Raw genomic sequence first — 13,949 nt, 5'->3', positions numbered from 1 at the left:
CCCAAACTGTTATTTTTGAAACCAATTTTTAGGGCGTTTTTCTATTAAGTCCGTCAGAAATGCATTCAAATCACAAAGGGGTGTGCATGTTAAAGGTGGGATCTGGGCGTGCCTAACACTTGGATGTTTTTCTGCCATAATGGAACAAAAGAAAAACATCCAGGGCTATAAGTTGGACTTTTTGGTCTAGACCTGCTTTTTTCAACAAATAAGCCACAAAAAGTGCCCCAAATGACCAGATGACCACTTCAGGAATAGAGGAATGACACCCCCCTTACTCCTTCAGTGGTCACTGTTTCCCTCCCACCCCGCAAAGATGTAAATGGAACAGTACATACCATCATCTATGACAGCGTCAGTCCTATTAGAGCAGCAAGCAGGTTCCTGGAATAGCCTAGTGGTCAGTGCAGTGCACCGTAGAGAAGGTGACCCAGACCCATAATTCACTCTATTACATTTGTGGTGGAAAGTGTCAGTGCCCCCCCCCCAAAAAAAAAAGAGCCCAAAAGCTACTGTATCCACATATAGGTGACACCTGTAGCCATAAGGGTTATTGTAGTGATGTATAGTTAGATACAGTAGGTTTTTTATGGGTTTTGAAGGGCAACCTAAGGGGGTAATGGTGAGATGTGTACCCAGGACCTTTTATGTGAAGTCCACTGCAGTGCCCTCTAGGGTGCCCCACTGCTCTGCTGGGATGCCAGTGTGGCCAGTCTATTAGGAAAGCTGGCTCCTCCTACGTCTCAATGGTTTGATTTTGTGCATTTTTCACTTGGACTTTTTTTTTTTTTTTTTTTTTTTTTTAATGGTCCAAAAAGATAGATGTACTAAGCATAACAACATCTAGGAAATGGTCATTTTCAAAGAAAAAAGCTAGACATTTTTCTGGTTTGAAAATGGTCACTTTCACTATTTGATTTTTGGACATTTTCTTTAAAATGCCCAAAGTCGGATTTAGACATTATATCAAAAATGCCCCTCCATGTAACTTTGTAAGTCTATGTGCTTTGAAAATGAGCACCTATATCTGTGTAATGCAGTGCAATGCTACAGTACTGAAACTAGACAAGTTCAGTTTAGTGATTCACTTTGGTTGACTTCTTCTTCTTCTGTTCCTCTCTCTGCTTCTGCTTCCTCCTCTTGCCACCATCTTTATATCCTAAGGAAACAAGGTTTGTAAAACACTGCTCATAAAGTAACTATGTCCATTCAGCAAGCATACATAATCTCTCACACTTTAAACAGTCTCGGCCTGTCTCATAGCTTCAATATCTATTCACTGAACAAAATAGTATATCAACAATCTAAAACTAAAGCAAGATTATTTGCAGGTTAAAGCATCTTTTATTACCTCAAGTTAAGTATTATTCAGCGAAGCACCATCTAGACCATAGAGGTTCTTTCTGTGAATAATTCTTATGCTGATCCATTATTGGGATCACAACCAGTGTTCTCTGGGAACATGGTTACTAGAACTGTACGTAGCAAGAAAGGCTAAAAAAAAAGTGTTTTACATCTTTGAAGTTTGCAAATGATCAAAAAATGCAAAGGAGTTAAACTACCAAGGGACTGGCCTGGTGATTTGGTAGCAATGCTGTGCATTTCCATGCAGAGGACTCGGACTCGATTCCCAGCCCAGTTGAGTTTAGCCAAAATCCACAATAAAAATACAGGAGATGAACTTGCATACAGTGAAAGCAGCAAGTGCCAGTCTCTCGCATGTACGCTTACTGTGGATATCCTGAAAATTTGATGGACCTGGGTGAGAAACCACAATTTATAACTTTTATAATTGACTATTCTTTATTTATTCATTCATACTTGTATCCTACAATTATCCAAAAATGAGTTTAGGTTCAATGTAATCTCTAACAACTGTTAAATGTAAGCCACACTGAACCAAAACTCATTTTTGGATAATTGTAGGATACAAGTATGAATGAATAAATAATTAAAGAACATGCCAATTATCAAAAGTTATATAATAATCAGAACGAACTCCTTAATTTACTTCATTAATATTTTAGATGCATTTTAGATGTACAAATTGGAGAGGGTCTGTGTATATCCATTCATCTGAGTATATAGATTTGTTTGAGCATGCATGCTCATCCAAACCTATGGATACAGTAGAGTGGGCTCTGTCACCCAAATATGATCATGGATGGTGGTGACAGCGGCAGAATGAAAGTCAATGCAAGGACACTAACCCCTGTGGCATTAAAGCAAAAGAAAGCCCACAGTGTTGGGAGCACAATAATCAGCTGGCTGGGTGTGGATTCAACACCCCCCCATAGCCAGAAGAGGCAGTTTCCTGAAAAAATGCAGCAGTATGACAGCAGAAGAGGCAACAGCTTCTCAGTGGCAGCATTGCATTCAGTGTGCCAGTGGTGGTGCTGGAGGCAGTGGCGTAGCCAAGGGTGGGCCAGGGTGGGCCCAGGCCCACCAACTTTGGGCTCAAGCCCACCCAGTAGCAGCACACAGGGATCCCCAAGCCCCACCAGCCAAAAACTCCCAACAACTGTACCTCCTACATACCTTGTAAATATCAGATCTTCGCCTGCAGTGAGCAGCGACTGATACACACTGTTCGTACCGGCTCCACAGCCTTCCCTCTGATGTATTCCCGCCTATGCGGAAACAGGAAATTGCATCAGACGGAAGGCTATGGGGCCAACGTGAGCAGTGTGCATTAGTTGCTGCTCGCTGCCGATGAAAATCTGATACTTAAAAGGTATGTGGGGGAGGCGGGATATTTGAGAGAGCATATGGTATGCAGGCGAGAGAGGAAAAGACCAAATTACTTGTCGGACAGGGCGGGGTTCTTCTGCCCACCCATGTGGGGCCCAGGCCCACCCAAAACTGGGTGTCTGCACCCACATAGTCATACCCTCTTCTCCACCAAAGACACCCCAGGCACTCTATAATGTGTGGTGATCTCCTCACATACATATATTTGTCTCATTTCACTGTTATATAGATTCAACAAGGTAATTGCCTCTCCCCCATCCCTGCATTTACAGGAATGCCCCTAATACCTCCCTACACTCAGTCATGCCACACACATATCTCCATGCACTCAAAGCAACATCTTCACACATAGATCCTACACATTCCCATATTCATACACAAGCCACACTAACATACCTGATATAACCTCATACCTATTACCACTATCCATGCAGCAGCACACTCACACCCCCACTCACTCACTTACCAACCTACCCATTAGTGAAATACGCCTTTGTGTGATGCTCGGTGCATGAATTTTTAACAAGTTTTTGAAAATCCACTACTAAAAGATTGATCTAGTATTAAGTTTCAGAACTTATTTAGACAATTTAGAGTGCCATATAATCACTGTTTATCAATTGATAGCTAAGACCTGTAAAACAAAGTTACTCACCTTTAGCAGGAGTTCTCCAAGGTCAACAGGACGTAAGTTCTCACATGTGGGTAATGTCACCAACGGAGCCCTGGAACAGATACTGCCCAACACTCCTGCAGCTTCTGGAAGCTTTTAGCAGGCCTGACTTCGCATGAGGAGTGGCCTAGTGGTTAGGGTGGTGGACTTTGGTCCTGAGGAACTGAGTTCGATTCCCACTTCAGGCACAGGCAACTCCTTGTGACTCTGGGCAAGTCACTTAACCCTCCATTGCCCCATGTAAGCCGCATTGAGCCTGCCATGAGTGGGAAAGCACGGGGTACAAATGTAATAAAATAAAATGTACTCATGCCTTTCCCACCTGTCTGACTCGTGGGACCCTCAATTGAATAATAAACCATAAAGAATACAACTCCTAGGGAAGGTAGAAGTTTAAGTGAGAACTTATGTCCTGCTGTCCTCAGAGAACACCTACTACAGGTGAGTAACTTCACTTTACAGGTCAGAGCTATCAATTGAGAGCTTTGCTTTCTTCAAGGACAAGCAGTACTATAGTTCTCACATGTGGGAAATCCTAGCTACCAGGCTTATTCCATATGCACTAATAGTTATCTTGCCAACCACTGTAAAACACAGTATCATACAACCTTGTAAATGTAATTGAATCAATGTAATCTCTGTTAAATGTAAGCCACATTGAACCGAAACTCATTTTTGGATAATTGTAGGATACAAGTATGAATGAATAAATAAATAAAGGACAGCCAATAGGGTCTTGCAAAGGCAAGGCCAATCACAACCAACAACACTAACTAAATTGCCCTGTTGTGAAGGTGCAGCCTGGAACAGAAAAGAATGGGCCAAAGAGGGTGGAGTTGGATTCTAGACTCCGAACAAAATTCTGAAGAACAAACTGGCTGTCGTGTCAGGTATTCTGCTCAAGGCAGTAGTAAGATGTGAATGTGTAGACTGAAGACCATGTTGCAGCTTTGAAAATCTCTTCAATGGAGACTGACTTTGTGAGCTACCGATGCAGCCATGGCCATGGCCCTCAAAAGTCAGCCCAACTTGGACCTAAGTAAAAGAGATGCAGTCTGCTAGCCAATTGGATAAAGTGCATTTACTGATGGCTACCCCTATCCTGTTTGAGTCCAAATAAACAAAAAGCTGGGTGGATTGTCTATGGACTTTAGTGTGTTCCAGATAGAAGGCTAAGGCTTGCTTGCAGTCCAAGGTATGCTGATCACTTTCACCAGAATGGGCATGAGGTTTGGGGGAAAATGGCAGGACAATTGACTGGTTAAAATGGAACTCCAAGACCACCTTAGGAAGGAAAATAGGATGCATACAGAGAACTACTCTGTTATGATGAAACTTTGTGTAAGGTGGATCAGCTACTGGGGCCTGCAGTTTACTGACTCTGTGAGCTGAAGTGACTGCCACCAAAAAAACAAGACCGTCCAGGTCAGGTACTTCAGAAAACAAAAATCAAGTGGCTCATAAGGAGCTTTCATCAGCTGGGTGAGAATGACATTGAGGACTCAAGAAACTGTTGGAGGTTTGATTGGGGGGGGGCTTTGTCAGAAACAAACCTCACATAAAACAAATAACTAGAAGCTATACAGAGATGAGCTTACTTTCTACACGGCAATGTTAAGTGCTAACTGTACTGAGATGAACCCTTACAGAGTTGGCCTTTAAACCAGACTCAGAGAGGTGTAGAAGGTACTCAAGCAGTTTTTGTGTGGGGCAAGTGAAAGGATCTAGGAAACTGCCTTCACATCTGATGGCAAACCTCCTCCATTTGAAAGTTCACCATAGCTTTTGCTTTTTGCCACACATCAATGGTCGCTGGGACATAAGGGGCCAGTAATTGCGCCTCTCTCTGTTGTTCTCCTACAACCAGTACCTACTCCCTTCCTTAGCCCTCTGTCTCACTCTTTCCTTGACTTTCTATCTATATTGTAGTTCTTTTCTGTTTTCCATTACTGATTTTGTTTGTAAACTGCCTTGACGGAATTCTCTAAGGTGGTATATCAAGTATTAATAAACTTGGAACTTGAAAAGTATAACACACCTCTTGGTGGAGTCTTTCCTGGAAACCAGAAGGACCTTGGAAAATACCCTCAGGCAGTTGAAAGGATACAAATTCTATGCTCTCAATATCCAAGCTGTGAGGGCCAGGGATTGGAGGTTGGGGTACAGAAGAGACCCCCTCGTTCTGCATGATGAGGGTCAGAAAACTCTCCAATCTCCAAGGTTCTTTAGAGAACAATTCCAGAAGAAGAGGAAACCAAATCTATGGTGGCCAATAAGGCACAATGAGGATCATGATTCCAAGGTCCTGCTTGAGTTGCAGCAGTGTTCCCTATTAGATTGAAGGATATGCATACAGAAGATTTGCCCCCCCCCCCCCCCCCAATTGAGAAGGAAGGCATCCAATGCTAGATTGCCATGGGATCTGAGTCTGGAGCACTACTGAGGGACTTTATTGTTGAGATGAGTGGCAAAGAAATCCACCAAGGGGGTACTCCACTCTTGGAAAAGCTTGCGGGCTATACCTCTACTGAGAGACCACTCATGTGGTTGCATCATCATGCTCAGTCTTTCCACCAGATATGTTGCTCTGAACATTATGCCATGGCTGGTGGCCCACTGTCATGTCTCAACTGGTTCCTGACACAAGGGGTAGGATCCCATACCCCCCTGTTTGTTGAGATTGTCTGTTTGGATCAGAACAATTTGGTTCAACAGCCAATATCTGAAAGGATTTAGAACATTCCTTATTGCATGCAGCCCAGAAGGTTGATGTGAAGCTGAGTCTCCTGAGCATATCAGTGACCCTTAGTGTGAAACCCATCTACATGAGCATCCCATCACAGATTGGATGCATCTGTGATCAGAATTTTGGGGGGAGGAGGAATCTGGAATAAATGTTCCAGAGTCAAATTTGTCCAAATTGTCCTCCAGAAGAGGGCTTGCTTCAACTCTGGGGTGACCAAAATGGTATCCTTCAGATTCCTCATGGCCTGACACCACTGGGCATACAGAGTCAACTGGACACCTCACAAATGGAGGTGTGCCATGGGTGTGACATGCAGAGTGGAGGCCAGATGACCTAACAACCTCAACATCTGCCAAGCTGTGATCTGCTGGCTGCTGCAAACCTGATGAGCAATGCAAATGTGTGCATCTGCCCTCACCTAAGAAAGGTAGGCTTCAACTTGAACTGTGTCTAGCAAGGCTCCAAAGTACTCCAATTGTTGCACCGGGAGCAGGTGGGACTTTGAATAGTTGATTACAAACCCTAGTAGCTATAACACCTGAATAGTTCTCTGCACTGATTCTTGAGCACCTTTCCTTGATGTAATCCTTACCAGCCAGTTGTCCAGATAGGGAAACACATGCATTCCCAGTCTGCATAGTGATACTGCAACTATAGCAAGATACTCTTGCTGTGGATACAAGGCCAATGGCAGAACGCGATACTGGAAGCAGAGCTTCCCTACTTGAAATCTTAGATACCTCCTGTGACTGGTATGCATCTGAATATGGGTGTGAGCATCCTTTAAGTCCAGAGAGCATAGCCAATCATTTTCTTGAATCATGGGAAGGGCTTTGCCCAGGGAAATCTTCCTGAAATTTCCTTTGACCAGATATTTGTTCAGGGCCCTCAGACAAAATCCCCCCATTTTCTTGGGTACTAGGAAGTGCTTGAAAGAAAACCCCTTCCCTTCTTACTCTGATAGAATGGGCTCATCTGTATGGGTCTTTAAAAGAAAAGAGAGTTCCTCTGCAATCACTTCCTGATGCTGTTAGCTGAGTACTGACACTCTTGATGGGCAATTTGGAGGAAGCTGATGTCAGCTGAGGGTGTAATCCACCTGACTATTTGAAGTACCCACCAGTGTTACAAGGGGCCATCTTTCATGAAAAAAATTCAGCCACCACTCGACCAGAAGTCATCTGGGACAGTCATCCCCTGCATAGACTGGGGAGCTGGCTGGGGCTTTTGGGCCTGCTGCTGCCAAGGATGGGAGCGCAATGTCTGGATCTGCTGTGGAGGGCAGGATGAAAGAGTAAACCTACACCTTTGTGAGTCATAGGCACTCTTTCGACTTCCATCCTAAAACCTCCGAGAATTGGAGAGCTCAGAAGGAGTGGGCCAAGATAGGGATTTGATGGTATCAGTTCTCTTCTCTCCAAAAAGGCTGTCTCCTCAGCAAGGAAGGTCCACCAACTTTTCCTGAACTGCTGGTTCAAGGTCTAAGACATGCAGCCAAGACAGTCCGTACATGCCAATACCTATGGCAGAAAGCCTGGATGCCACATCAAAAGTTGCCCGAGCAATGTGCTTCCAACACTCCTGCTTATTTGCAAGCTAGCACAGCTCTGTGGCCTGCTCCAGTGGGAAAGCATCTGTAAACTCAAGCACAGTGAGCACCACGTTCTTCAAGTAGATGTTCATGTAGAGCTGGTAAGACTGGATGTGGGAAATGAGCATTATGTCCTGAAACTTCTTTCTCCCAAAAGACTCCAGAATGTGTGCATCCCTGCCTGGGAGAGCTGAGGCATGGGTTTTTGAACTGCTGGCTCTTTTGAGAGCAGATTTGCCCTCACAGAATAGTGTAGAAGCTGCAGCTTCTCAAATCTGAGAGCCTTCTGGACTCTATACATGAAGTCCGCCTTCCTTGGGACAACCTGCACAATGAGAGGGGTCTCCAAATTCTTCATCTGCACAGTCTTAATGTTGTGAATGGGCACTGTTACCATTTCCTTAGGAGGGGAGTCATAATCAAGGATGTTCAATATCTCAGCCCTGGGCTTATCCTCAATCAGATGGAATGGCGTCTGCTATTTCCCTCAACAATTGGACAAAGGAGAGCTCTCTTGGAGGAGACTAGCTCCTTTTCTGGGGTGGAAAAGGGTCTGAAGGTAGACCAAGAGAACCCTTCTCCAAGGGCTCCTCTGGTTCCTTATCAGACCCCCAAGCAGTCCATATCAGACTCAGTGAAGTACTCCTAGGTCGTCTGAGTCTGTGCCTACCTAGGACCACTGGACTCATGACCAGTGTCTGACAAGAAAGCCATGGTATAGGTCTCTTTCTGGATTCGGGGGGTTGCTTCCTCCCCTACGGGCTGGAAAAGAGCACCATATCAGTTGGTGCTGGCTCTGATGCCTTGATACAGTGGGGGAAATAAGTATTTGATCCCTTGCTGATTTTGTAAGTTTGCCCACTGACAAAGACATGAGCAGCCCATAATTGAAGGGTAGGTTATTGGTAACAGTGAGAGATAGCACATCACAAATTAAATCCGGAAAATCACATTGTGGAAAGTATATGAATTTATTTGCATTCTGCAGAGGGAAATAAGTATTTGATCCCCCACCAACCAGTAAGAGATCTGGCCCCTACAGACCAGGTAGATGCTCCAAATCAACTCGTTACCTGCATGACAGACAGCTGTCGGCAATGGTCACCTGTATGAAAGACACCTGTCCACAGACTCAGTGAATCAGTCAGACTCTAACCTCTACAAAATGGCCAAGAGCAAGGAGCTGTCTAAGGATGTCAGGGACAAGATCATACACCTGCACAAGGCTGGAATGGGCTACAAAACCATCAGTAAGACGCTGGGCGAGAAGGAGACAACTGTTGGTGCCATAGTAAGAAAATGGAAGAAGTACAAAATGACTGTCAATCGACAAAGATCTGGGGCTCCACGCAAAATCTCACCTCGTGGGGTATCCTTGATCATGAGGAAGGTTAGAAATCAGCCTACAACTACAAGGGGGGAACTTGTCAATGATCTCAAGGCAGCTGGGACCACTGTCACCACGAAAACCATTGGTAACACATTACGACATAACGGATTGCAATCCTGCAGTGCCCGCAAGGTCCCCCTGCTCCGGAAGGCACATGTGACGGCCCGTCTGAAGTTTGCCAGTGAACACCTGGATGATGCCGAGAGTGATTGGGAGAAGGTGCTGTGGTCAGATGAGACAAAAATTGAGCTCTTTGGCATGAACTCAACTCGCCGTGTTTGGAGGAAGAGAAATGCTGCCTATGACCCAAAGAACACCGTCCCCACTGTCAAGCATGGAGGTGGAAATGTTATGTTTTGGGGGTGTTTCTCTGCTAAGGGCACAGGACTACTTCACCGCATCAATGGGAGAATGGATGGGGCCATGTACCGTACAATTCTGAGTGACAACCTCCTTCCCTCCGCCAGGGCCTTAAAAATGGGTCGTGGCTGGGTCTTCCAGCACGACAATGACCCAAAACATACAGCCAAGGCAACAAAGGAGTGGCTCAGGAAGAAGCACATTAGGGTCATGGAGTGGCCTAGCCGTCACCAGACCTTAATCCCATTGAAAACTTATGGAGGGAGCTGAAGATGCGAGTTGCCAAGCGACAGCCCAGAACTCTTAATGATTTAGAGATGATCTGCAAAGAGGAGTGGACCAAAATTCCTCCTGACATGTGTGCAAACCTCATCATCAACTACAGAAGACGTCTGACCGCTGTGCTTGCCAACAAGGGTTTTGCCACCAAGTATTAGGTCTTGTTTGCCAGAGGGATTAAATACTTATTTCCCTCTGCAGAATGCAAATAAATTCATATACTTTCCACAATGTGATTTTCCGGATTTAATTTGTGATGTGCTATCTCTCACTGTTACCAATAACCTACCCTTCAATTATGGGCTGCTCATGTCTTTGTCAGTGGGCAAACTTACAAAATCAGCAAGGGATCAAATACTTATTTCCCCCACTGTAAGGCACCAGCATCAATGACTGCCTGACAGGTCTTCAAGATGGGCTGGAGCAGCACTAGAGCCAGTGCTGGTGCGCTTATTGTCTCGCTATTGTGCTGAGCCAAGAAGCACTCCAGCTGATCTTGTAACATGACCTAGAGCCATTCCTCAAGGGCAGGATTTGGTAAAGGTGGGGCTGGTGCCAATGTAGAGACACCGCAAAGATCTAGGAACTAAATTGGAGGCGAAGTCTCAGCTTTAAGGAGACTGGTGCATCGACATTGCTTCCATGGAGGGAGAGCCATCCTCACTGCACTGACACTTCTCAGAATCTAGTGACACCAGTGACCCGGAGCTCCTGGTACCATGATTCAAAGAGGACCAATGCTGATGCTTCTTTACTTTTGCTTGATGCTCAGCATATAAGGTCCCTCAGTGCCGATGAGCATGATACAGAATCCTCACGGTTCCTCAGTGTCAGGTTCAATGATGCTCGGCCCGAGCAGGCACTACCAATGCGTGACATCCAGGCAGGTGGAGACCTCCCTGATACCAGTGCATGTCCAGCAGTCGATGCAGTTCTCGATATCATTGGGGTTGATGCCTCAGATGCCAATGTCGATGGATCACACTACAGTGCACCAAAAACCTCTCAAGTTAGGCCTCTCTACCCTTCTATATTATTTTCTGCATTTGAGAACAGATTTTACAGTGAGAGGGTTGATGATCAGGACCATGGTAGGCACCAGTTGTAAGTATCTTTCACAAACATGCTTTTACTACATCTCGTACATGTTTTAAACCCACTGGAAGGTGTTTGGGACATATACAGAAAAACAGCCAGAGCATAATCAAAAGGCTCAACGTTTGAAAAATTATAGAGTTTTTTTTTTTAACCTGTGCACAAGTTAAACAGGCTGTGAGCTGTGGAAAAACAAAGAAAACCTAAAAAGTGGCTCAAAAATCTAGAAAAATTAAAGGAAACAGAATAAAAACAAAAATAAAAAGGGTCTGTAGCTACTCACATGGATTTTTTAAAAAGGCAGGAAGGCCAAGAACAAAATCGCTTGAAAAAAACCTCATAATGGAAACGAGACACACCTGAAGAAGTTCGCAGAGAAAACGAAACTAAGAGTCCCGCATGAGTCAAGTGGGTGGGATGGCGTGCACACAGGCACAGTTGGGCCTGACAAAAGTTTCCAGAAACTGAAGGCTCCACACTGGGGCTCCATCGGTGACATAATCCACATGTGAGAACTATAGTCCTCACTATAGTCCTGCTTGTCCTCCGAGAATTCTATTTTTAATCAAAAATGTATTGTTATGTCCAATAAAAAAGGTATCATCTTATTTTCTTTTCCATGTTTTATTTTGTTTTATTTCTATTGATTACCTTTAGAAGTGGACTAACACGGCTACCATATCTCTCTACTACAAGTCTACTAGAACCAGCAGAAGTACCTGCTCTTCACCTGGGTTAGACAATCTCTACTTTCTTCCCCTACCAGGGTTCCCTATTATATGTAAGAACATAATATTGCTGCTTGATGGATTAAAGCATTTTGGTATTCAACATTATAAGCCTTGGGAAAGCCTGGCTCCCTAACTGTGTTCAACTGGCACTGAACACCTTTTTGTCTATAATGGTAAACTTTTAGATCATGGTAAGTTTTGTTAAGACAATTTGAATGCTAACAAATGACAGTTATAACTGTTTGCATTGTCTCTGAAGAGAGTCAGGGGATAGTACAATGCAAACTGGCTTTTATTATTTAAATTGTCTTTCTGAACCTCACCATGTCATTTATAACCTGCGTATTAACTAGGCGATGAACAATAAAAACATACATAATAAAATACATAAAACATAACAAACAACAAACATATTACAACTCATATCTAAAACTAAAATCAAAAATCAAAATACCAGATCCTATGGGCTTCCTGTCATGTGCCATGTCAGAAATCAACAACCTTTAAATTTATAGGGAACCATTTTCCAATAATTAAGATATCATTAACAGGGCTACAATTCAAAGAATACTCACAACCCAGTTTCATGAATGGCATTTCTTTCATCTATGATGTATTGCATATGAATTCAAACTGCATACATCATATTACATAAATAGGCATTGGCTGTCTCCCTTAGCTCTCCCCACACCCTCTCTCAGTTTTCAGGCATTTGATATCCATTTGCAAGCCCTTGTGATTCTATCACTGCATGAAAGCAGCACTAGAGCACCTATTCCTGAGCAGTGAGAAAACTTGATCCTCTTCTTAAATACATTGCTACCCTTTCCCCGAAAAAAAGACATCCCCTGAAAATAAGACCTAGTAGAGGTTTTGCTAAATTGCTAAATATAAGGCCTTCCCCGAAAGTAAGACCTAGCTCCAAACTGTATCTTCCGCCTCCCGCCCCCCGGCTGAGCCCGCCCTCAACTCCCCGACATATTACCTTCCATTCCGTTCCGGACACGCCGCCCTGCGGTTAAAGCTCAGCTGTTATTTTAAGTCGCTGCGGCAGCTCGAGTCCAGTCTCTCCCGTCAGTGTCCCGCCTTCCTCTGATGAGGTATTTCCTGTTTCCGTGAGGGCGGGACATTGAAGGGAAAGGCTGAAGTCAAGCCGCCGCTGCCCTTCCCCACAGACGTTCGGCAGCCTCTTTAAAACTGGGTGAGTGTCCCAACAGAAGGTACATGGGGGGAAGGGGGAGAAGGGGGTATTAGGAACCCTAAGGACTAAGCTTACTTAGAATGCTGTACTTATCTTATGGTAGGTAAATGGAGATTCTGTGCACTGTATTGCTCAGTCTCCTTCTTTTTCGTTGTAGGGGGATTTTTGTGCCGACTCATGTTTCACCAAGCTATCAAGGCTTCCCCTTAGTTTACATAATGCTGACTTCTTGTCCTGCTGCTGTGAAATTAAAAAGGCTGCTGAAATTCTAGGAAGCTACTGCTAAAAGTTGCAGTGGCCATTTTCTCTAAGAAGCTGCAATTTTACTGTAGTACGGTATTTTGAACAGCTTGTAGCCTCTGCAGCTGATATTGAGGTAAGCCTTGGAGTAAAGAACTGCAATAATCCAATCATATTACCGTGTTTCCCCGAAAATAAGACATCCCCTGAAAATAAGACCTAGCGCATCTTTGGGAGCAAAAATTAATATAAGACACTGTCTTATTTTCGGGGAAACAGTGTATTTCTTTAAAGGCTTGTATTTCTGCTCTTACTGGCTGATAGGCTTTAACAAGAACTATGAACCACATAAACCATACTGGGTCAGACCAGAAATTCATTGAATCCAGCATCCTGTGTCTGACAGTGGTTAATCCAGGTTACCTGGCAGTACAATACAATACTACACTTATAATCCACATTTACCTTACAGAGTTCACTGCGGATAACAATAAGAAGTAACCAGAGAAGATCTGGGAATTTACAAAATTTAAGTTTAAAAATGTGGAGAGGCATTTTCGAAAGGACATCCATGTCAGCATAGGGATGTCCAAGTCAGAATGTCCCAAATGGACATCCATCTCACATGTATTTTTGAACAGGATACAGGCGGTCTGAACATATGTAACATGGATGTCCATGCGCTGGAAATATCCAACATGAGCATCCATTTTATAAACTGAAATCTAAATTTTGAATGGGGAAAAACAAGGGCCATGAACATCTGTATAGCAGCATTCTTAGAAAATGGCCACACAGGCGCCTATGCAGAATGGAGGGGAAGCCTAGTCGTTAGTGCAGTGGACTATAAACCAAGGGACCCAAACCTTTCTTTCAACTCCTTCTGTATATT

The 13,949-nt window shown here is 44.0% G+C and overlaps 1 protein-coding gene across 2 annotated transcripts in view; it reads right to left on the bottom strand.

Moving 5' to 3' along the window:
- Positions 1 to 949: 949 nt before the first annotated feature.
- DNAJB6 (DnaJ heat shock protein family (Hsp40) member B6) overlaps positions 950 to 13,949 on the bottom strand; it is a 257,593-nt gene continuing 244,593 nt past the window's right edge. For both annotated transcript variants that reach the window (XM_030198684.1, XM_030198675.1), the window contains exon 10: positions 950 to 1,159. In XM_030198684.1, the coding sequence (XP_030054544.1) occupies positions 1,077 to 1,159 (83 nt within the window). In that variant the 3' untranslated portion in view covers positions 950 to 1,076. The remainder of the gene's footprint in view (positions 1,160 to 13,949) is intronic.

The sequence above is a fragment of the Microcaecilia unicolor genome, chromosome 1, assembly GCF_901765095.1.
Source record: "Microcaecilia unicolor chromosome 1, aMicUni1.1, whole genome shotgun sequence".
In the NCBI taxonomy this organism is placed as follows: Eukaryota; Metazoa; Chordata; class Amphibia; order Gymnophiona; family Siphonopidae; genus Microcaecilia; species Microcaecilia unicolor.
This window is presented reverse-complemented; position numbering and strand designations above follow the sequence as displayed.